Below are 23313 nucleotides of genomic sequence, written 5' to 3' on the forward strand. Positions count from 1 at the left end.
ACTAATTTTGATCAGTACCCACTTCCGCAATCCTTGTCCAGGCCAGGATGACATCCCTTGCTCCGCCCCTTCCTCCCTACAGCCTCCTGGGCTCACATCACATGTCCCTGGAGGCTGTAGGATCCTTTTAGAAAGGCAAAAAAGGGGCTTGCCCCCAGGAGACCTCAAGGAGGGAGGTGTCCCAAGAGCAAAAAAAGGGGGCTACTGTAGGTAAAAAAAGACAGGTTATGCTAGTAAACCAGATTTTATATATAAATATTTTTTATTTATGTAGAAAAAGATCGCTTAAACAAATAATCAATAGATTGGCAGCGAAAATTGCGAATGCAAATAGATGGAACAGGCAATTGATCCAATTAAGGATGAGCAGCAATTTGCGAGTAAAAATTACTATGTACAAAAATAAACATGCAAACATACATAAAAGACAATGACGTACATAAAACAATTAAAGACAGACAGTCCGGACGCCCAAACAGACCGCCCAATCCTGCGCATTCACAGTGAGGAGCCGGCTGTGGTTCCTCAAATGCTGGGGACCTGCAGTGGTAAGAAGAACTTACGGGAAGAAAGCGCTGGACCACAGCCACTGGTAAGTGCCTGACTTTTAAAAGGCAGTTGCTACAGTATTTGTAATAGTTGTGAATCCGCACCACAGATGTGAGAAAATTAATTCAAATTAAATCAGCAGCAGGTCTTTATAATCACAAGAAATATGGAAAACAATATAGGTGTAGTTATAATAAATATTCGTAAAAAATATGTTCAAATACAGTATGTTACTTCAATAAAGTAAATAAGTATATCTAATCAAGTGTCAATATCAGTATGAAACATTAAAGTGACACTAAAGGTCCCCCCTTTTTTTTTTTAAAACAAATGTCATACTTACCTCCACTGTGCAGTTCGTTTTGCACAGAGTGGCACCGATCCTCCTCTTCTGGGGTCCTACGGCGGCTCTCGTGGCTCCTCCCCACATTAGATAACCTCCTCTGGAAAGCTCTCTCCTAAGGGGGTTACCTTGCGGGCATGCTTCTGTGTCATTCACTTGGCGTCCATAAATGCAGAGTGGATGACTCGGCCCACCCCCCTGGCGCCCGCATGATTAAATTTGATTGACAGCAGTGTAACAGAATGACCCGTGACACCCAGAGACTATTGAAGGATAGGGGGTACTCCTGTGCCAGCGTCACTAATGACTCTTGGGTCTAGGGTCACCCTGTGCCCCTTTTGGGCATAGGGTGACTGAGAAATATTAATTATAAATTACATGAGATGGGACATTACTGATAATTCATGTATTGCAGGAGATCTAGACATATTACAGGTGATTTCATTCTGACCCCCAACCGGTCAATAAGAGTGTCTCCTTCAATGTTAATACTGTTTTGTGTGGAAAGTCTATTGATGATAGAGGTGTTGTGAGTTAGCAGTCTAAAGGTCAGATGTCTCCTTTCAGGGGTAGGGAATTAGCATGTCAATTATGTTTAGTAAAGGAATGTGTATTATGCAGGTGAATCACTTATTGTCGGAGACGGAATGTCTGGGGGAATAATTAACTCAACTGAATGTCATTGTCTAAGAGAAGGTGTATTGAAGCCCCCTTGTTGTGTGATATGTGGGTGGAGAGTTCCATTGTCCCTGTAACATGCCTGTAACTGCATAAAAAGCTGAGAGTGTACCATTAAAGTTCATTCATTGATTTTGGAACCAGTGGCAAAGCTCTGTCTCGTTATTGAGGGAAAATCCAATGGGTCCTGTCTGCTGGATTGTAGATTGTCGGATAAGGTGTCGTGGGTTAATGGAATGGGAATATCGTAAACGGTGGTGACCGTTACAAGCAGCAGGAGCCAATGGCTGCGCTACTATCAATCTATCCAATCAAAGCCGGGACTCCAAGGAGAGAAGGACGGCGGGGACGCGCACATGGAAATTCGGGGCTCAGGTAAGTAAAACAGGGTGCCGGACACTGCAAGGTGTTTTTTCACCTTAATGCATAGGATGCATTAAAGTGAAAAAACACGTAGGTTTACAACTCTTTTAGGCCCCTTTCACACTGACACGTTTTTCAGGCAGTTTAGCGCTAAAAATAGCGCTGCTATACCGCTTGAAAAAATCGTGCCCTGTAGTCTTCAGTGTGAAAGCCCGAAGGCTTTCACACTGAAGCGGTGTGCTAGCAGGACCGCTCCAAAAGTCCTGTTAGCCACATCTTTGGAGCGGTATAGGAAATCAATGGGAAACCGAGGCGCATTGCCGACGGTATTAACCCTTTTTCGCCCGCTAACAGGGGTTAAAACCGCACCGCTAGCGGCCGAATATCGCTGTAAATACGACGGTATAGCGGCGCTAAAAATCGTGTCGCTATACCACCACCGAACCTCCGCTGCCCCGTGTGAAAGGGGCCTTAAGGCTCTGTTCACACCTAGGCGTTTTTATTTCAGGCAGAAAATCACACGATATTTGCCATAATTTTTTCCGCGATTTTGTACAGATCAAAAGTTCACCAATGTAAAAGGCAGACAACGCCTGTAATCTGCCAAAAAAAAAAGCTCCTGTACTTTTTTGAGCTTCAGGTGTTTTCCTTTAGGTGACAACGCTCTGGTGTTAACAGGGGCCATTGAAATGAATGGGAATTGTCTTGTTGGACGTTTTCAGAGCTGAGGCTTACAGCAGAAAAACGCCCAAAAATGCCTAGGTGTGAACAGAGCCTAAACTGTAAATAAAGTGACAGTGCAAACACAAATATTAGCCCAACTTAGGTTGTTCAAACAAAAGCATGCTGCTTCTGATGGCGACATTACATTGAAACGCACTAGTGGGGCTTTAAGTGACGTCACCTCGTACTATCCCGTGGCAGCTCTCAGCCTATGTGAGCGGCTGGAGGCGACGGTGCTTGTTTTGATTTAACCATGCTGTTTTCCCCTTGTGTTGGGTATGATGCAGAACATTTTTAGTTTAACTACTTGTTTCAAATTAAAACATGTTTTATACTATGTGGCACTCTCCTTAAATTCCCCGTGCATATATCTGGATCATCTAACGCAGGGTTTGACAAATTTGCTTGGAATCTAGGAGCCAGCTAATAATGTTAGGAGCCAGAAACGCGCCCCGTCCCGCAGAGCTCGCATACGTGAGTAGCGCCCGCATATGAAAGCGGTGTTCAAACCACACATGTGAGGTATTGCTGCGATTGGTAGAGCGAGAGAAATAATTCTAGCCCTAACATGCAACCTGTAGAATTTTTTAAACGTCGCCTATGGAGATTTAAATGTGTAAAAGTTTGTCACCATTCCACGAGCGGGCGCAATTTTGAAGCGTGACATGTTGGGTATCAATTTACTCGGCGTAGTATTCTCTTTCACAATATAAAAAAAAAATGGGCTAATTTTACTGTTGTCTTATTTTTTTATTAAAAAAGTGTATTTTTTCCCAAAAAAGTGCGCTTGTAAGACCGCTGCGCAAATACGGTGTGACAGAAAGTATTGCAACAACCGCTATTTTATTCTCTAGGGTGTTAGAATAAAAAATATATATAATGTTTGGGGGTTCTAATTAGAGCTAAGGAGATGGCAGGGAAAACACAGGGGAAGCTCCATTAGCATTGCTGGTTGTCTTGTCATACCAATGGCCACCACAAGATGGCGCCATATTACAGAAGGACGCATAGGCCTGCAGAAGGCCGCAAAGCCGCGGCCTCAATTACCAGCCGGGACAGCCCGATGCGATCGCACGGCGGGGGAGGTGGGGGCGCACGGAGACATGGGATGGGGTATCCTGTATTTCCGTGCGCCCCCACCTCCCCCGCTGCGCGAGTGTGTTGAATCATTTGTTTTGCAACATTTTGTTTTTTTAGACGTGATTATTTTTCTATATAGAGATGCTTTTGTTTGAGCATCTTAGTTGTGCTAACATTTGTGTTTGCACTGTCACTTTAGTTACAGCAGGGCTCGACAAATCCCGGGCGCCAGGTCGCCATGGCGACTAGAAATAGTGTCCTGGCGACTTGGCTTGGAAGGTGGGCAAAAAAAAGCTGGCGCCATCTGGTGGTGAGCCGTTGGTATTACAAGTTATTACCACCAGATGTGAGATGGCGCCATCTGGTGGTGGCCGTTGGTATTACAAGTTAAGCATTACAAGTTAAACAGCAATTTTAATGTAATTTTTCACTATTTTCACTGCCATCTTCTTCCCTCTAATTAGAACCCCCAAACATTATATATATTTTTTATCCTAACACCCTAGAGAATAAAATGGCGATCATTGCAATACTTTCTGTCACGCCGTATTTGCGCAGCGGTCTTACAAGCCCACTTTTTTGGGAAAAAATGACACTTTTTTTTATAAAAAAATAAGACAACAGTAAAGTTATCCCCATTTTTTTTAATATTATGAAAGATAATGTTACGCCGAGTAAATTCATACCAAACATGTCACGCTTCAAAATTGGGTCCGCTCGTGGAATGCCGACAAACTTTTACCCTTTAAAATCTTCATAGGCGACGTTTTAAAAATTCTATAGGTTGCATATGAGTTACAGAGGAGGTCTAGGGCTAGAATTATTGCTCTTGCTCTAACGATTGCGGCGATACCTCACATGTGTGGTTTGAACACCGTTTCCATATGCGGGCGCTGCTCACGTATGTGTTCGCTTCTGCGCGCAAGCTCGTCGGGACAGGGTGCGTTTTCTGGCTCCTAACTTTTTTAGCTGGCTCCTAGATTCCAAGCAAATTGGTCAAACCCTAAGTTACAGTTTAGCATTTTATACTGATATTGACACTTGATTAGATATACTTATTTATTGATGTAACATATGTGCACATATTTTTATCACTTTTCACTAATATTTTGAGAGCAGTCAAATCTACACCTATAGCTACAGTATTTGTAACTGCTGGCTTTTAACGACTTGCCGACCAGCCGCCGTCATTATACGGCGGCAGGTCGGCTCGTTCCCTCGAATCGCAGTACCGGTATGTCAGCTCCTTTAGGAGCTGATGCACGTGGCCAGCGGCAGCGATGTCCGGCAGCCACCCGCGATCGCTCCACAGAGAGCCAAAACAGGGATCTGTCAACGTAAACAAACAGATCCCCGTTCTGACAGGGGAGTAGAGAGAGATCTGTTGTTCCTAGTGATCAGGAACAGCGATCTCTTGCCTCCTTCAGTCAGTCCGATCCCCCCACAGTTAGAAACACATTTAACCCCTTGATCGCCCCCTAGTGTTAACCCCTTCCCTGCCAGTGTCATTTATATAGTAATCAGTGCATTTTTATAGCACTGATCTGTAAGCACTGAAATGTCACTGGTCACCAAAAAAGTGTCAAAAGTGTCTGATGTGTCCGCCACAATTTCGCAGTTCTGCTAAAAATCGCTGATCACCGCCATTACTAGTAAAAAAAAAAAAAAAATTATAATAAAAATGCCATAAATCTATCCCTTATTTTGTAGACACTATAACCTTTGCACAAACCAATCAATATATGCTTATTACAATTTTTTTTACAAAAAATATGTCGAAGAATATGGCTACTTTCACACTGGGGCGTTTTTAGCAACGCTTTACTATCGTTTTTGTGTCGCTATTTGGCTGCCAGCGTGGCACTTTTAACCCCCGCTAGCGGACTAAAAAGGGTTAAAGGAGTTGTAAATAAAAACATCAGAGATCAGAGAAGAATTACAGCAACTTAAGACCAAAATCGAACAATGAGAACATGACAACAGCACTGCATTAAGGTAAAGGAAGCTATTAAGATAAAAAAAAAAAAATTCTTTACAAACCCTTTAAAACTGCGGTTTGGGGCCCCTGCCCATTGATTTCAATGGGCAGGGGCGATGTAGGAGCGGCGTATACACCGCTCCTACAGCACCTCAAAGATGCGGCTGGCAGGACTTTTTTGAGCATCCTGCCAGCGCACCGCTCCAGTGTGAAAGCCCTTGGGATTTCACACTGAAAAGAGAGGAGAGGCTCTTTCAGGGCGCTTTGCAGGCGCTATTTTTAGCGCTATAGCACCTGCAAAGCGCTTCAGTGTGAAAGTAGCCTACATATTGGCCTAACTGATGAAGACATTTTTTATTTCATTTTTTGGATATTTATTACATCAAAAGGTAAAACATATTGTTTTTTTTTTAATTGCTGGTCTATTTATGTTTATAGCGCAAAAAAACAAAACGCAGAGGTGATGAAATACCACCAAAAAAAAAGCTCTATTTGTGGGGAAAAAAGATTTTGTTTGGTTACATCGTCGCACGACCGCACAATTGTCAGTTAAAGCGATCTCAAAAAATGGCCTGGTCATTAAAGGGGGGGGAAATCTTCTGGCCCTTAAGTGGTTAAAAAAAAACTGAAGTTCATCTTTAGAATACAGGTCTATTAGGAGTAGATCTATGTCCTTGTAGCATGAACCTTCATGCACTAATATGTAGATCTTCCTGTCAATGTGAGCAATCAGGACCCCATGAAAGATAATAGGAGCCTCTGATTTATATACAGTAGGACCAAAGTGAATCCTACGCAGTGGGCATATTAATAACCACCTAATCACAACAGGCACAAACAACAGGGAAGATAAATCCAACAAACACCAAAATTGTTTAGTAGTTAATATATGAAATTCACTATTTCATTATTTGCCTATATAATCATTGGCCATGGGAAAATGTTCAATGTAAGACCTATTGAGAGCTGATATAGTCACAAAAACATGGGCTAGCTGTGATCAAAAACATATCAAACGTTTCAAAATTGTAGCTAAAATACCATAATGTCAATGATCTGTCAGCGACACCACTAATGTCAGTTACCAGCAAAGTGTTATGCCGCGTACACACGATCGGAATTTCTGATTTTTTTCATCAGAAATTCCGATCATGTGGGGGCCCCATCGGACTTTTTTCCATTGGTGTTTAGAAATAGAACATGTTTTATTTTTTTCCGATGGAAAAAAAAAACGATAGGAAATTCCTATCGTCTGTGTGCAACTCTGATGGATAAAAAACCCACGCATGCTCAGAATCAAGTCGACGCATACTTGGAAGCATTGAACTTTATTTTTCTCGGCTCGTCGTAGTGTTTTACGTCACCGCGTTTTGGACGGTCGGAAATTGGTCTGACAGTGTGTATGCAAGATGGCGTGAATGGAATTCCAATCAAAAATTCCATCGGAAATTCCGATTGTGTGTACGGAGAATAAGTAGCCTTTTAACCACTTCAATACCGCACATAGTCATATGACGTCCACAAAGGGGATCTCCCATCCCGGGTGGACGTCATATGACGTCCTGGACTTTGTGTGGTGATATCTGAATGATGCCTGCAGCAAGAGGCATCATTCAGATATCATTGTGTTCCGGCGGTGATCCTGCGCACCATAAGAATCCACCGCTTGATCGTTCTTATAGGCGGCAGGAGGGAACACGCCCCCCCTCCCGCCGCCATCCGGTGCTTCTCCGGGCTCTCCCATGCCATCGGGGGCCCAGAGAAAGGATCGCCCTTCGCCAGATAGGAAGCATAGAGATGACTGGTGACCAGCAAAAATCCCCCCCCCCCCAAAAAAAAACGAGCACTAAACTGCACTAAGCATAAATCTCCCCTTCCTCCCAGTACAAATCCACCCCCCTGCTAAATCCAACCTCCTGGCACAAATCTTTGCAACCCCCCTTCCCCCCAGCTCAAATCATCTCTCTCTCCATATGCCCCCAACACAAATTGCCCCCCCCCCCTCCCAAAAAAATAAAAAATTCCCCCATCTAGCACAAATCCTCTAGACCTCAAATTTCACCTCTCCACCCACTACAAAACAAGTCCCCTCTTAGCACAAATACCCCCAATCATCCCTACTAGCATAAATCCCCGCCCCCCCAAAAAAGTTTTGATCTTAGCACAAAACTCCCCCACGCCCCTACACCATATTACCTTTTCTAGCACAAATCCCCCCTCCTAGCACACATGCCCTTCGCCCATCCCCCCCACAACACAAATCCCCCCCAAATCACTACTTCTAGCACACCTCCCCAAATTTCCCCTCCTCGAACAATTCTTACCCCTTGACACCCACCACCCCCCACCCCACATGATACCACAGTGCCCAGGGTAGCTTCCCCTCCTGCCCACCCCTTGTCCTGGCCCTGGCTGGTCCATCGCTTCAGGGTCGATTTCAGCCCGAAATTTGGGCTGAATTCTGACCTGAAAGGATCCAAAAAGGGTACACATTTTCCCTGCAAAACGCACCGGACCTGCTGCGGACATATGTGAACCAGCCAGGGCTGGACTGGGACAGAAATTTGGCCCTGGACTTCATCCAGACTGGCCCACTTTGACAGGTCTCTCCCATGGCGGCCGGACAACTCCCGCACCCCCCCCCCCGGCCACCCAAGCCCCCTCTCCCCCTTCACTAGCCACTAGCCGTTCTACTTTATTAGAGTAGAACAGCTGGTACTGGTACTCTTATAGGCAGTACCAGTGGGGAAGTTAGACATTATTTCACCCGGGGCAAAGAATCAGTTTGGTGCCCCCCCCTTATGGGACAAGATTAGGCAGAAGGGATAAACTCCCAGGCCATAGCTGTTGAGTCAGCTGTCTGTCCCCTCCCCCCATGCTCCTCTGTCGTCGTCCCGGCTCCTCTGGTCCTCCCCCTGATTCTCTGTTCCCCCCCCCCAGGTGAGCGCTGCGGGAAGGGAGAGACAGAGGAGCGGAGGGGGGGGGGCGGTCCACTGTAACTGAAGCTGGCCCACTGAGCCATTGGCCCACCGGGAAACTCCCTGTAGTCCCAATGGCCAGTCCATCCCTGGAACCAGCTCCATAGAGAGCCAGTCACATTATCCTGCTATGCTAATTGAATTCAGAGAAAGCCGCATCCAATTCGCATAGGTGTGAACCCAGCTAGGGCCGAAACAACTAATCGGTTAATCGACAACTAATCGATTATGAAAATAGTTGTCAACTATTTTCATAATCGATTAATCGGCCAGTTGATTAGTTGGCCTGCATATAGAATGCATTCTTTTTTACATATCAGGAAATACAGTGCAGCACACATACAGTTCAGTACACCATCCATACATGTCACTAAGTGCCTGAGAATTTGTGATTGTGAAAGTGTGAGGAGCAATGCCTCATGGGACATGTAGTCCTGGGCAGGAAGTGAGTGGTTCTAAAGGCAGAAGTTTTTTTTTACCTTGCTATAGCGGGCGCTCTATACTATACTTTGCAGCTTGCTATTGAGGCACTCTGAAGGCAGGAGGAGCCATAAGCATCGGTGAGGGACCCCAGAAGTGGAGGATCTGGGCTGCTCTGTGCAAAACTATTACACAGAACCGGTAATATGACAAGTTTTTTTAAAAAAAAAAAAAAAAACACTTTAAAGACTCTATGCAGGGAAGATCAGCATCTGAACCTAGAGAAAGTGGAGGTAATAGAAGTCATTACAATTACTGTAGTTGGTTATTTATATTTACCACTGCATATGTATAATTAAGAATAAATTGCCTTTTTTTATATTTACATATTAACTAAATTGTACACCACACTCTAAGATTATCCGATTAGTAGATTATTCGAAACAATAATCGGCCAACTAATCGATTATGAAAATAATCGTTAGTTGCAGCCCTAAACCCAGCCTCAGTTTCACGTACAGTTTGCAGTGTGATTTCAAAGGTCGGGACGGTGCGATTTTGTTCAGCGGTTCTGGTGTGACCGCAATGCGCATTGTAGTGTATGAGATTAGAAATCACAACTGAACCAGACTGAAATCGCACAGGATTCTGTTTCAAAATGCACTGTGGCTGGAAAACAGGCTGTAAATACTCACTGAACACACATGAAAATGTACTTTACAGTACTCAGAAAAATGAGCACTTACCTGGAATATTGTTCATAGGATAGATGCATCTGGGGTACGAAGGCATCGTTTACAGTTCCTGATTGGTAGGCATGTTGCTGATGGTCATTGAGGCTCAGGGGTTGGTAAAGGTTTTGGGAAGTGGTAGAAGAAGTGGGTAAAACATTATCGGATGATTTACCTAGGGTAGATCGGAAATTTTCATATGCTGCTGCAGTCTCACTTTTGCAGATATATTCCAGAGAAGGGTCAGGACCTGGCGTTGCCGGATTGGATGATGGCAATCCATATTCTGCATACAAGGAATCTTCCTGTTTGATTTTGCCATCATGGTGTGAGCAGGAACTGTGACATGGGTATGGGGATAAATGCTGGGACGAGCATGGAGAAGGCTTTCGGTCATAGTTGTCATTGTCCTCAATGTGTCTGGGCTGACCAGGTAGGTACACCGCACTTCCAGGCAACATAGGCATCTTTCCATCAGGTGGAAAAGTTGGATGCCTAGAAGTCAACACTCCATGGCTCCTACCCTTCCCTTCCAATTGACCTTCTATACTATACTCCAGGGTGGCTTTGTCCTGCTCTTTCGGCACTAAAGAAGGAATGCTCCTATTTTCTGTGGCCCCAGTCCAAACGCCAGCCTCCTTTTTATCAGTTGTGAGGTCACCAAGGGTCTTGGTTGAGGCTGCAGATGTCACAGAGATTTCCTGGAATTCCGGAATGACATAATCATCCCATGGGTGGAGGTGACTGGAAGATGAGGTGTCTAGGATGGAGTCCAGGACCTTCTCCAGCTCATTGTTATCAGAGGATGCTGGTCCTCCTCCCTTCTTCTGATAGGAGACCTCATCCTCTGGTCTCTGAAAGATCAGGCTGTCCAATGAAATTTCCCCAGGATCCACCATCTCCTCCAAGAAGTCCACCTGGTGTCCTCCATGGCTACCTATGTAATGGTTCGATTCTATTCCTAGGCACATAGGGTCCTGTAGGCACTGCTTGCTTTTATCTTCCATGGTTGTGACTTACCAACTAAGGTACCATCAAGGCAGAGTGTTCTAAAACGTCAAGAGCTGGAACAGCAGGAGTTATGTCATTAGCTAGACAGTATACGTAAAACGTGCAAATCCAAATGAATTCAAAGTTGGCTAAAAACTAGGACTTTCCTACCCCTAGTCAATTCCTTTCCCCTTGGGTGGGGTGGACTGGCACTGGATTGTCCTGGTGCCCAGCAGATGTTCAGTAGATCCTCACAAAGCCTGGAAATGCCCTCATATCTCCAGGTGTGGGGCTCATAGACAAGGCTGGCACTGCTCACCTCTTTAGGTTGGCACTGCTCACCTTTTTAGGTTGGCACTGATCACCTGTTTAGGCTGCACTGATCAACTCTCAGGATGGAACTGATCACCTATTTAGGCTGGCACTGATCACCTCTCATGATGGAACTGATCACCTCTTTAGGCTGGCACTGATCACCTCTTTAGGCTGGCACTGATCACCTCTCAGGATGGAACTGATCACCTCTTTAGGCTGCACTGATCACCTCTTTAGGCTGCACTGATCACCTCTTTAGGCTGGCACTGATCACCTCTTTAGGCTGGCACTGATCACCTCTCAGGATGGAACTGATCACCTCTTTAGGCTGCACTGCTCACCTCTTTAGGTTGGCACTGATCACTTCTTTAGGCTACACTGATCACCTCTCTAGGCTGGCACTGATCACCTCTTTAGGCTGGCACTGATCACCTCTTTAGGCTGGCACTGATCACCTCTCTAGGCTGGCACTGATCACCTCTTTAGGCTGCACTAATCACCTCTTTAGGCTGGCACTGATCACCTCTCAGTCTGGCACTGATCACCTCTCAGTCTGGCACTGATCACCTCTTTAGGCTGCACTGATCACCTCTCAGTCTGGCACTGATCACCTCTTTAGGCTGCACTGATCACCTCTTTAGACTGGCACTGATCACCTCTCAGTCTGGCACTGATCACGTCTCAGGCTGGCAGTGATCACCTCTTTAGACTGGCACTGCTCAGTGCTCACCCCTCAGACTGGCTCCGATCTGATCGCAATTCCAGGCGATGTCTCTACAAGCTATCAGATCGCAGGCTTGTCTCTGCTCTGTCATCCAGCGTCTGCTCCCTAGATCTGCCGCTTTCTTTATACTGATTGCCTCCTGTGTTCTCCCGGATCTCACTTGATAAGAATACACTCCGGCGCTGCGCCCGTCATGTCATCCATCCAAACTTCCCCCGCTTCCATCCTCCGCTTCCCTTCTACGCTCCTCGGGCTACAGGTGGGAGGCTGCGGGGTCCACTCTCTGCTGCCCCCTGGCGATCGCTGCGCCTTATAACAGGCGATGGGAAGCATTCTATTAATTCGGTCGGCTGAGCTCGTAGTTTTACCAAACTCACATCAGAGAGCAGCAAATGTCTTTAGTCATCATTATTATACAGAGCCTGCCTCTATGTAATATGAGTATCACAGATACGTTCATAGGGCAACCGTTCGCAATGGCGGCCCGTCTATTAGGGGAGCAGGGCGCCGCTCCCCTAATCCATTTGCCCGGCCCCTAATCTACATGCAGAGCGCCGGACGCATGGATTGCAATGTTTTTTTTTTTTTTTAAGCACATAAATAGAGCCTGAGGCTCTAATTGGCTTCAGAAAAGGGCGGGCTTGGGGCGCAGAGCACTGCGACCTGAGCCCACCCAGTTGTGTGACAATAGAAAATTAATATTCGCTATTGTCGTCCTGATTTTCCTCTTGGCCAATCAGGAAGCATGTCTTAAAGAGGAGGTCTGCTGCTTTTTTTTACTTTTAAAAGAAGGACACTTACCTGTCCAGCGTGCCTGCAATGTTGGCACCCGAAGCCGAGATATCGCCGCCACCAGTAAGGGAATCATGAAGGCTTCACTTCCTGGTTCCCTACTGTGCATGCTCGACTCACACTGCGCAATCCGAATGGTCCCTGCTGTCTTCTGGGACCCGTGTGTCTCCCAGAAGACAGCGGGGGGGGAGTGGCGCAGATACCCGCAGATAATGCGGCTATCTATGCCCGGAAGTGGGAGCAAATACCTGTATTAAACAGGTATCTGTTCGCCCTTCTCCCTGAAAGGTGTCAAATGTGACACCGGAGGGGGGGAGCGTTCCGAAAAGCGGAAGTTCCATTTCTGGGTGGAACTCTGCTTTAAGACGAGGAGGAGGAGATGCAGGGTGAAGCCACCACGAAGCTGAGGAGAAGATGCAGGGTGATGCCACCATGAAGCTGAGGAGAAGATGCAGGGTGAATCCGCAGAGGAGGAAGTGTTGCCTGTGACTTACATAGCGTAAGTGCGGGACTGGTGGGCAGACAAGCGATGATTGATCCACTGACCGAACAGGGGGGTGGTGGGTGGTTTGTTTGCCACCCCCTCAAAAAAATGGAGCACAAGCCGACACGGCTGCCAACATTCTCCAAACATTTTTAGGGACACTTTTTGGTCCGTGGGCAGAGTATTATTTTAATAGGGGATGGGGGCATATAATATATAGGAAAAGAAAAGAGAAAAGCAGGGATGGGAGAGACAGAGAAAGAAATAAAGGGAGAAAGAGGGAAGAAAGGACAAATAGGAAGGGAAAGAGAGAAAGAAAGAAAAATAGAAGGAAAGAAAGAGGGACGAAGGGAGAGTAAAAAAAAAAAAAAAAAGGAGGGATGGAGGGAGGGAGAGAGGAACAAAGGGAAGAAAGAGGGATGGAGGGGAAAAGAAAAAAAAGAATGTAAGATGGATGGAGGGAGAGAGAAAAGGGAATAGAGGGAGGCACAAAGCAAAAAAAGAAAGAAATAGAAATGGAGAGAGAAAGAAAGAAAGAGGGATGGAGGGAGAAAGAAAGATAGAAGAAAAAAAAGAGGGGTGGGGAAGAGAGAGAAAGAAAGGAGGAAAGAAAGAAAGGTGAATGGAGGGAGAGAGAAAGGGGGACAGAGGGAGAGAGAAAGAGGGATGGAGGGAGAATGAAAAAAGAAAGAGAGAAAGAAAGATAGAGGGATGGAGGGAGAAATAAATCAAGAAAGAGTAAAGGAAAGATAGAAAAGACAGATGAAGGGAGAGAGAAAGAAAGAAAGAGGGAGGGAGACCGAGAGAGAGAGAGAGAGAGAGAGAGGGAGTATGCTGCATACTACATACAAGCAGCCAGTAGCTGATTGAGGTTGTCTATTACATCCCTCCCTCTCCCTCCATTACCCAGTCCTGACTACCAGCCCACCCAACTTACAATGTGGGCAGCCCAGGATGACAGCGGGTGAGGGTGGATGCAGTGCGAATTTTGATATGGGGTATCAGACACCACGGCCCAGTCGGCCCCTGCCTGACAAAACCTATTTTCCAGGATTCTGGCAGGTACAGGCTCTGACTGGGACATGGATCTGAATTCCGTCAATGCCCCGGCCACATCAGGACTGTTGGCAACTATGAGTAATGACATCAGGGTTCCATAACTTTCCAAAGTTCAGAAAATATTGTAGCACCCTCTAGTGTGCTAGAAGTGGCAGTGATTAGGTTTTTGTTAGTGTAGGTAAATTCCAGGCCTGGCTGGGTTGGAAGTGACTCAGGCAGAGCTTGGTGACTCGCAGCATCTCCAAGACCTTCCACTTCTTTCCTGAATGATGTAGAACAGTGGTTCTCAACCTGGGGGTCGGGACCTCTTCAGGGGTTGAATGGTGATTTGCCACTGATCCCAACTCCCCGCCAGCATTGCCACTGATCCCATCCCTCACCAGCACTGCCACTGATCCCACCCCTCACCAGCACTGCCACTGATCCCACCCCTCACCAGCACTGCCACTGATCCCACCCCTCACCAGCACTGCCACTGATCCCACCCCTCACCAGCACTGCCACTGATCCCACTCCCCGCCAGCACTGCCACTGATCCCACCCCTCACCAGCACTGCCACTGATCCCACCCCTCACCAGCACTGCCACTGATCCCACCCCCCACCAGCACTGCCACTGATCCCACCCTTCACCAGCACTGCCACTGATCCCACCACCACTGCCGCTCATCTCATACCCTCCACCAAGGAGTAAGAGAAGGAATACAAATAGAGAATACATGGAAAGGAGGGGGAGGAACAAAGAAAAAAGGGAGAGAAAGAATAGGATGGGGAGAAAAAAACAAGAAATTAGGATATAGAGAGATAAAAGGGAAAGAAAGGAGAACAAAGAGTTAAGCCCTGTACACACGATGGGATATCTGATGGAATCTAATCCGAATGATTTTTCGTCGGATATCCGATGAAGCTGACTTTCATCGGTCTTGCCTACACACCATCAGTCAAAAATCCGACCATGTCCAACGCGGTGACGTAAAACACTACGACATGCTGAGAAAAATTAAAGCGGAGTTCTGGCCACAATTTCACTTTTTAAATATAAATACCCCTGTAATACACAAGCTTAATGTATTCTAGTAAAGTTAGTCTGTAAACTAAGGTCCGTTGTGTTAGGTTGTTACAGCATTTAGACACTTTATAAAATAGAAATTGACTGGGGCCATCTTAAGTGTGGGCATCATGAAGCCAGACTGTATGACTTCCTGGATTTCAGCCTTGCAGATCTCGCACATGCTCAGTGCTGCACAAGCAGTGTAATAGGTTTTCGGATCAGGTTTCAGCACCTGTACTGTCCAAGTCACATGATTCTTCGAGACTGGGGAATGCACAGACTCCTGGAAAGTTACACCCACTACATTCCCAGGAGTCTGTGCGGTGTAGGTTAGGAAGCTTAAGCACCTAGGTGCAGGAAGTGGGAAGATTAACTATTCTGCCTAGCAACAACACTTTGAAGGCATCTAAAAAAAAAAAAAAATTCTAAAAGGACTAATGACATTTTTTTAAAACTACTGATGTAATGTTATATTTATGAGTGGAACTCCAATTTAAGTTCAATGCTTCCAAGCATGCGTCGACTTGATTATGAGCATGCGTGGATTTTTTGCCGATGGAGTTCCACACAGACGATCGTTTTTTTCTATCGTTTTTTTATGCATAGGAAAATTTTAAAACATGTTCTATTTTTTTTTTCACCGATGGAAAACAAACCGATGGGGCCCACACCGTCCATCGGTCTGTTTTCATCAGACAAACCGATCGTGTGTATAGGGCTAAAGAGTGGTACAGCCTAAAAGGGGTTTTAATACTGTACGCGTGGAAGGGACCCAGGGAGCGCTAAATGTCCGTGGGTTAGGGGCGCAAATTACTTAATAATTATGCTGTTAGGGGTCCCCACAACTTTGGAAAATGTATCAAGGGGTTACGGCACTAGCTTGGTTGAAAACCACTGATCTAGAATCTTCTGGAAAAAAAAGGAGGAGAGGAGAGGTGGAGCTGCTGGGGTCTTCTGAGGAGCCCTGACTCTGTAGGTCTCTTCTCAAAACAAAGTCTTACCTGTTTGCCAGCAATGGGCTAGATTCAGGTACCTGCGCTTGTTCTTACGGCGGCGCAGCGTATCGTATTTACGCCACGCCGCCGTAACTTACAGGAGCAAGTGCAGTATTCACAAAGCACTTGCTCCGTAAGTTGCGGCAGCGTAGCGTAAATGGGGCCGACGTAAGCGCGCGCAATTCAAATGTGCAAGGGGGGGCGTGTTTTATGTAAATCTATGATGACCTGACGTGATTGACGTTTTGTACAATGCGCCGTCTGTGTACATATCCCAGTGTGCATTGCTCCAAAGTACGCTGCAACGACGTATTGGTTTTGACGTGAACGTAAATTACGTCCAGCCCTATTCGCGAACGACTTACGCAAACGACGTAAAAAATTCAAATTTCGAAGCGGGAACGACGTCCATACTTAACATTGGCTGCGCCTCCTAATAGCAGGAACAACCTTACGCCGAAAAAGCCTAACGTAAACGACGTAAATAAATTGCGCCGGCCGTACGTACGTTTTTGAATCGGTGTATCTAGGTAATTTGCATATTCTACGCCGCCGTAGTCAAGTTACGTCGGCGGGGGAAGCCTATTTTTTGAGCGTATCTGCCTTTGAGAATCGGCGTAACGATACACCAGCGCATATTTGAAATTACGCCGGCGTATCTGGAGATACGCCGCCGTAACAGGTACCTGAATCTAGCCCAATGTTTTTTGTGAATGTACAGTGAGCAGTGCATGTACAGCTCAGTCAATCATGTCACCCAGGGCAGGCCAATCAAGCAGCAGCAAAAAAGAACATTGCATGATTGCAGCCATCGCAGCGCTAAAGTGGTGCACGTTAGTGCGCACTCGCACAATACCGTAAAATCCTTGGGCGCAGGCAGCGGAGTTTAATTCCACTTTATTGCAACTATAGGAAAAATACAATTCAATTTATCTAACTGATCTTTTTTTTTTCTGAATTGGCTACTGTCTTTTAAGTTCAATATTTAATCAAATTATCTTAATAGGAACCACAACAACATTTTAGTCTAGCATTTGCCCAAACAGTTCTTAAAAATTGCTCTCTTATCAGTTTTGGAGGGAAATGTATCTGTCTGCCCAACAACAAACAATTTGATTTGATAAATTGTGTTGTGATTGTCACCGTGCCCTCGTCTCCTGTGTATACTGGCAGAACACCTTGGCAGCATCAAATCCTTTTACTCTCTTCCAGCTCAGAACTACCATTCAAGCAGAGCACATTATAGCGCATTTCAAGACAAACAACATTGGCGCACTGGTTTGGATTTTATTATGTCACTACTATTCTTCACAAGATGAATGCCATTGTTTTTACAGGGTGCAGTGGCACAAGAAGCCTGGTTAGGGTTGCCACCTTTTCTTCAAGTCAAGCCCGAACACTTTTTTTTATACTTGTATTTGGCTAATAAATACATTTCTAATCATATGAAATTTAAGCGGAGTTCCACCCAAAAGTGAAACTTCCGCTTTAACCACTTTCCGCCCGCCAATGACAGATTGACGGCGGTAAAGTGGTTGCTTAATCCTGACTGGACGTCATATGACGTCCTCAGGATTCTGAGCCGCTGCGTGCCCCCGGGGGCGCGTATCGCGGCGATCGTTGTTGCGGGGTGTCAGTCTGACACCCCGCAACACCGATCTCGGTAAAGAGTCTCTCACGGAGGCTCTTTACCACGTGATCAGCCGTGTCCAACCACGGCTGATCACGATGTAAACAGGAAGTGCCGTTGATGGCTCTTCCTCACTCGCGTCTGATAGACGCGAGCCGATCGGCGGCTCTCCTGACAGGGGGGTTTCGCGCTGATTGTTTATCAGCGCAGCCCCCCCTCAGGTCGCCACACTGGACCACCAAGGAATGAAAAAAAAAATGGGCAAAAAAAAAAACAGTAAAAAAAATATAAATAAAAAAAATAAAGATGCCAATCAGTGCCCACAAATGGGCACTGATTGGCAACATGGATCCATCAGTGCCACCCCTCAGTGTCCATCAGTGCCACCCCACAGTGTCCATTAGTGCCACACCACAGTGCCAATCCGTGCCCAGTGCCCACCTATCAGTGCCCATCTGTGCCACCCATAAGTACCCATCAGTGCCACCCATAAGTACCCATCAGTGCCACCCATATGTGCCGCCCATGAGTGCCCATATGTGCCGCCTATGAGTGCCCAGTGCCGCCTATGAGTGCCCATCAGTGCCGCCCATGAGTGCCCATCAGTGCCGCCTATGAGTGCCCATCAGTGCCGCCTATGAGTGCCCATCAGTGCTGCATACCAGCACCCATCAGTGCCGCATACCAGCGCCGCCTATCAGTGCCACCTCATCGGTGCCCATCAGTACTACCTTATCGGTGCCCATCAGTGCCACATCATCGGTGCCCATCAGTGCCACCATATCAGTGCCCGTAATTGAAAGAGAAAACGTACTTATTTACAAAAAAATTAACAGAAAAAAATAAAAACTTCCAAAATACCACTAAAAGGAAGCTCTATTTGTGGGGAAAAAAGGACGCCAATTTTGTTTGGGTACAGTGTAGCATGACCACACAATTGTCATTCAAAGTGCGACAGTGCTGGAAGCTGAAAATTGGCTTGGGCGGGAAGGTGCGTAAGTGCCCGGTATGGAAGTGGTTAAGCACTCCTCACCCCCTGACATGCTACATTTGGCATGGGGGGGGGGGAGTGTGTGTCCTCATTTTAGTGGGACTTCCTGTCCCACTTCCTCCTTCCACGTCCTAGGCTGCCTAGGCGACTCCTCCTGACGCCTTATGGGAAGCCGTAAGCTGTCATGGCCGGGTACCCACATTAGAAATGATGGCGCCGAGCAGAGGAGAGGGAGAGGCATGGGGTTTTGTGCGCCCACTTTACTGGACCTTGGTCAGCAGCTATGCTTTTTGTAGCTGTTGACTTTTAATAAACTAAAAAACGGGTGGAACTCCGCTTTGATAACAAGAGTTCCCCCTTTACATTAAAGTTCACAGAGTTCCCCTTTTACATTGAATCAGCAAAGTTCCCTTTCACTGTAAGGGGGGACTCTGCAGACTTTGATGTGAGGGAGAATTCTGGGGACTCTAACATAAGGGATGCTCTGGGAACCCTGATTTAAGGGGGAACACTGAGAATTCTGAAGTATGGAGTAGACTCTGATGTAAAAGGGAACACTGTGGCCTCTGGTGTAAAGGGGAACTCTGATGTAAGGGGTGCTCTGAGAACCCTGATTTACCTTAGCGTACTCACTCAGAGGCAGGAGAGAGAAGGGGGAGACTTCAGTCATAGACAGGAATGGATGGTGAGCTCACTCACCCCTTGGCAGTCAGCACCTCTCATCCAGATGTATCTGAGGCTGCTTTACTTCAAATTTATGGCCCCCACTTTCCTCTTCTGAGGCACAGCCCTGGGTATTGGAGTGTGAGCACACATAGATGGGTAGGGGTGGAAGAGGTGCAGATCAAGCCTCTCCTGTCTGTGTGTGTGTGTGGGGGGGGGGGGGATTGATAGTGCAGGCAGAATGAAAGAGAGTATAAAGCCTCGTACACACCATCTGAATTCAATCGGACAAATCCGTGGAATTTTGTGCGAAGGGCGTTGGCAGTGGACTTAGTATGCATACAGATGGCAGAACTTTTTCAGCCAACATACACGAAACAACGTGTTTTTTTCAGCTCTTTACCGCCACCCTTTGGGCAACTTCTGCTAATGTTGTGCTATAGTTAGCATTGGTTCAGATCATGTGTGTTTGTACTTTGGATTTTTTTTCAAAGGACTTGTGTTGTGTACACACAATCGGATAATCCGACATCACACATTTGTTATCGGACAGTTTTAAAGCATGCTATCCAACATTTGTTGTCGGAAAATGCAACGACAATTGTCCGATGAAGCGTACCAACGTTCAGATTTTCCAAAAAAAGCCCATCATCACACATTTGTTGTCGGAAAATGCGATCGTGTGTACAAGCTTTACAGACATTATCAGCTTAGACAACTGCAGCCAGCAACCCTACTGGGAAGCCATAGTTCAGTCTGAATAATGTGTCCGGGTTTCAGGCTCTCAGATCATGAGGTGCATTCTGGGTAGCCAGCTGCACCAGGGCAGTCTTAATGAGAGGGCACACCTGGGGGCCCCATGATGGCACTGAGAGTGATAGATGCAAAGGGGAGGCAGTCTGCCTTCTACCTACTTAATGTCTGTTTACCTGCACTGTCATCATTGTAGGGGCCCCAGAGTATTATTTTGCCTAGGGGCCCATGATGCTATTAGGACGGCCCTGAGCTGCACTGAACCCCAGAAATAGACACAAGCATGCTTCAGATGCCCACAGCGGAGATGGCCCCATACCTGCTTTCAAGATCAGGTAAAGATTTAAATATGAGTCAAATGCGCCTCACAGCAGGGGCCCCCTGCGTGCTGGTTTACCATTTCAGGTCGGATTTTGGGCTGAATTCGGACCTGAAACGGACCAAAAGACGCACAGTGTTTTTCTGTAAATTGCACCAAACCCACTGCAGAGATATGTGAACCGGCTCCATAGAGAACCGGTCAAAATCTCCTGCTATTGTGATTTGGATGCGGAGATCCTGCATCCAATTTGCAATGGTGTGAACCCAGCCTAAAATATTTAATAATAACCTGCGTAAATGTAGTCTAATTTAAATATAAAAATAATAATGATCATGGGGGAGTGTTTAAAAAAATATCTATTATGGGGACTGGAGCTCCACTTTAAGTGGACTGAGGGCACTGGAGAAGGAGGAAGACATTTTAACCATTTCAAATATTGCAATGTTTCCATTTTCACTATGAGTCTGGGGGTATGGCTTTCACTATTTTCACTATGGGTCCTATTGATTCAGCGATAACCGTTTGATTACTTAAAGTGGACCGTCACCAGGGCTGGATTAACATAGGGGCTGATGGAGCTGCAGCTCCAGGCCCCTTTCTCAAGATAGGCCCATTTGCCCAAAAAAAAAAAAAAAGATTGACTTTGGGGGTTGTAGCTCGCCCCATATTATGGGGGTGGGCAGTTGAAGACCTACCCCACAACTGGTCAAAATATGGGACGGCTATCATTTATGGTTCCGGAGATACGGGCCTGCTTGCACAGCCTGTCAGAAGCTACATTCAGAGCGGCCAATATAAATACAAGCTGACACACTACAGCAGACTGATAGGATCACAGTGCTTATAATAATTATTTGTATATTACTCATGGTAATTAACCCCTTGCCACCCAGGCCAATTCTGACATTTCTCTACTACATGTAAAAATCATCATTTGTTTTTTGCTAGAAAATGACTCTATGGTGGTCTTTGCAACTTTTTATGTTGCACGGTATAGAGCTGCACGATTCTGGCTAAAATGAGAATTGCAATTTTTTTGCTTAGAAGATAGATCACGATTCTCTCACGATTCTTGCAGGGTAACATCATCTTTCACATTAAAACAAACAAAAAAAAAAATGGGCTAACTTTACTGTTTTGTTTTTATGGTTTTTATTATTCATTGAAGTGGGCAAATGCAGTGTGACATAAAATATTGCAGCAATCGCCATTGTATTCCCTGGAGTCTCTGCTAAAATATATATAATGTTTGGCGGTTCCAAGTAATTTTCTAGCAAATAATATTGCTTTTTAACTTAAGAAACAAGTGTGGTTAAAGTGGTTAAATTTCCTGCATTTACACACAGAAGTTTGATCTAAGAAGGAAGTTAGGGCCTAATCCACAAAGCAGATGCGCCGACTTAACTCGAGATACGCGGCGTAAATAAAATTTAAACGGCGCGTATCTTTGCGCCTGATCCTCAAAACGAGATACGCCTTAAAATCAGGTTTTTTCCGTCCTACCTAAAATAATTACACCAGCGCTTTTTCGTGCGCAAATTACGCTAGACACGCCGCTGTTTTGATAGGCAAATATGCAAATGAGGGAGATAGGGCGATCCACAAAATTAAGTGTGTGCGCCGTAGATTACGCCATGTGCGCTTCTGCTAGTTTCAATGTGTAAATTTACACTTTATAAAAGCAGCCCTAATTTTACACATGCCGTGTAAAGGTCAGCTAAAGCAACACCATTAAGGAAGAGCTGAGCACACACACTTGCAGGACAACAATCTGTAAGCCAACATGCCAGGGGCATCCATGCGCATAGCTAGACTAGTGACTTCAGTGACCGAGGGTACCCCCTCTTCTGAGGGAACAGCAGTCAGGAGACGCCTCGTAGAATGCATCTTTGCACAGTAAACACACACATTAATTATGTCACAATGAGAATGCATGAATGCACACCACTGTGGTCCCTATCACATGCACATCTAATTGGATTAGATCCAAGTACCCCCCCCCCCCCCGGCACTTGGGAACAGTAACGCCCCGCCACGGCTCCAATTCTGTTACTGTGCATTCATACACCATTCAGGGACCTGGGATCACTTCTCCCTGGTCCTGGGGATCCCTTCTCCACCAAAACTGAGGGTGACACCCTTATTTAATCAGGAATGCCACCCCCCCACATTCACACATCATTCACACACATAAACCAAATAATAAGTACAGTATAATAAACAAAATCATAAAAATAAAAAAATAAATCATAAAAATAAAAAAACAAAATTAATTGCGGCGGCGATTGCTACGTCTGGGCCGCCCACGGGCACGGACACAGGCACGGGCACGGCCACGGCCAACCAGAGGATCTTCATGGAGGGGGGTGTGAGCAGGGGAGGGAGTATCTTCATGGGGGGGTGGGTGAGCACGGGAAGGAGGAGCCTCCCCTGGTGTCTGTCCTCCTGCTGGCCTGCCCTCCAAGGCCACGGCTATCCTTGTGAGACAGAGAGTGACGGCAGCCGTATTGGCCTGGCCAGCCCGGGTATTGTCCTGGACAGCCCTGGTATTGTCCTGCACAGCCTGGGTCAGGGTAGTCACCTCCTGGGCCATGCCTGTTGTGGCGGTCTTCAGGTCCCACAAACATGTGATGACCGCCAATGAGTTTGTGGCCCCATCACTGATTGACTCCTTCATTGCACCCAGGCTGTGCTCCATCTGG

General features: G+C 46.2%; 1 protein-coding gene across 1 annotated transcript in view; it reads right to left on the bottom strand.

Moving 5' to 3' along the window:
- Positions 1–12095, bottom strand: part of PGR (progesterone receptor) — a 174078-nt gene extending 161983 nt beyond the window's left edge. Inside the window, exon 1 of the mRNA XM_040340190.1 lies at positions 9859–12095. Coding sequence (XP_040196124.1) covers positions 9859–10850 — 992 coding nt within the window. The 5' untranslated portion in view covers positions 10851–12095. The remainder of the gene's footprint in view (positions 1–9858) is intronic.
- Positions 12096–23313: the final 11218 nt, after the last annotated feature.

This window comes from Rana temporaria, chromosome 2, assembly GCF_905171775.1.
Source record: "Rana temporaria chromosome 2, aRanTem1.1, whole genome shotgun sequence".
Classification (NCBI taxonomy): domain Eukaryota; kingdom Metazoa; phylum Chordata; class Amphibia; order Anura; family Ranidae; genus Rana; species Rana temporaria.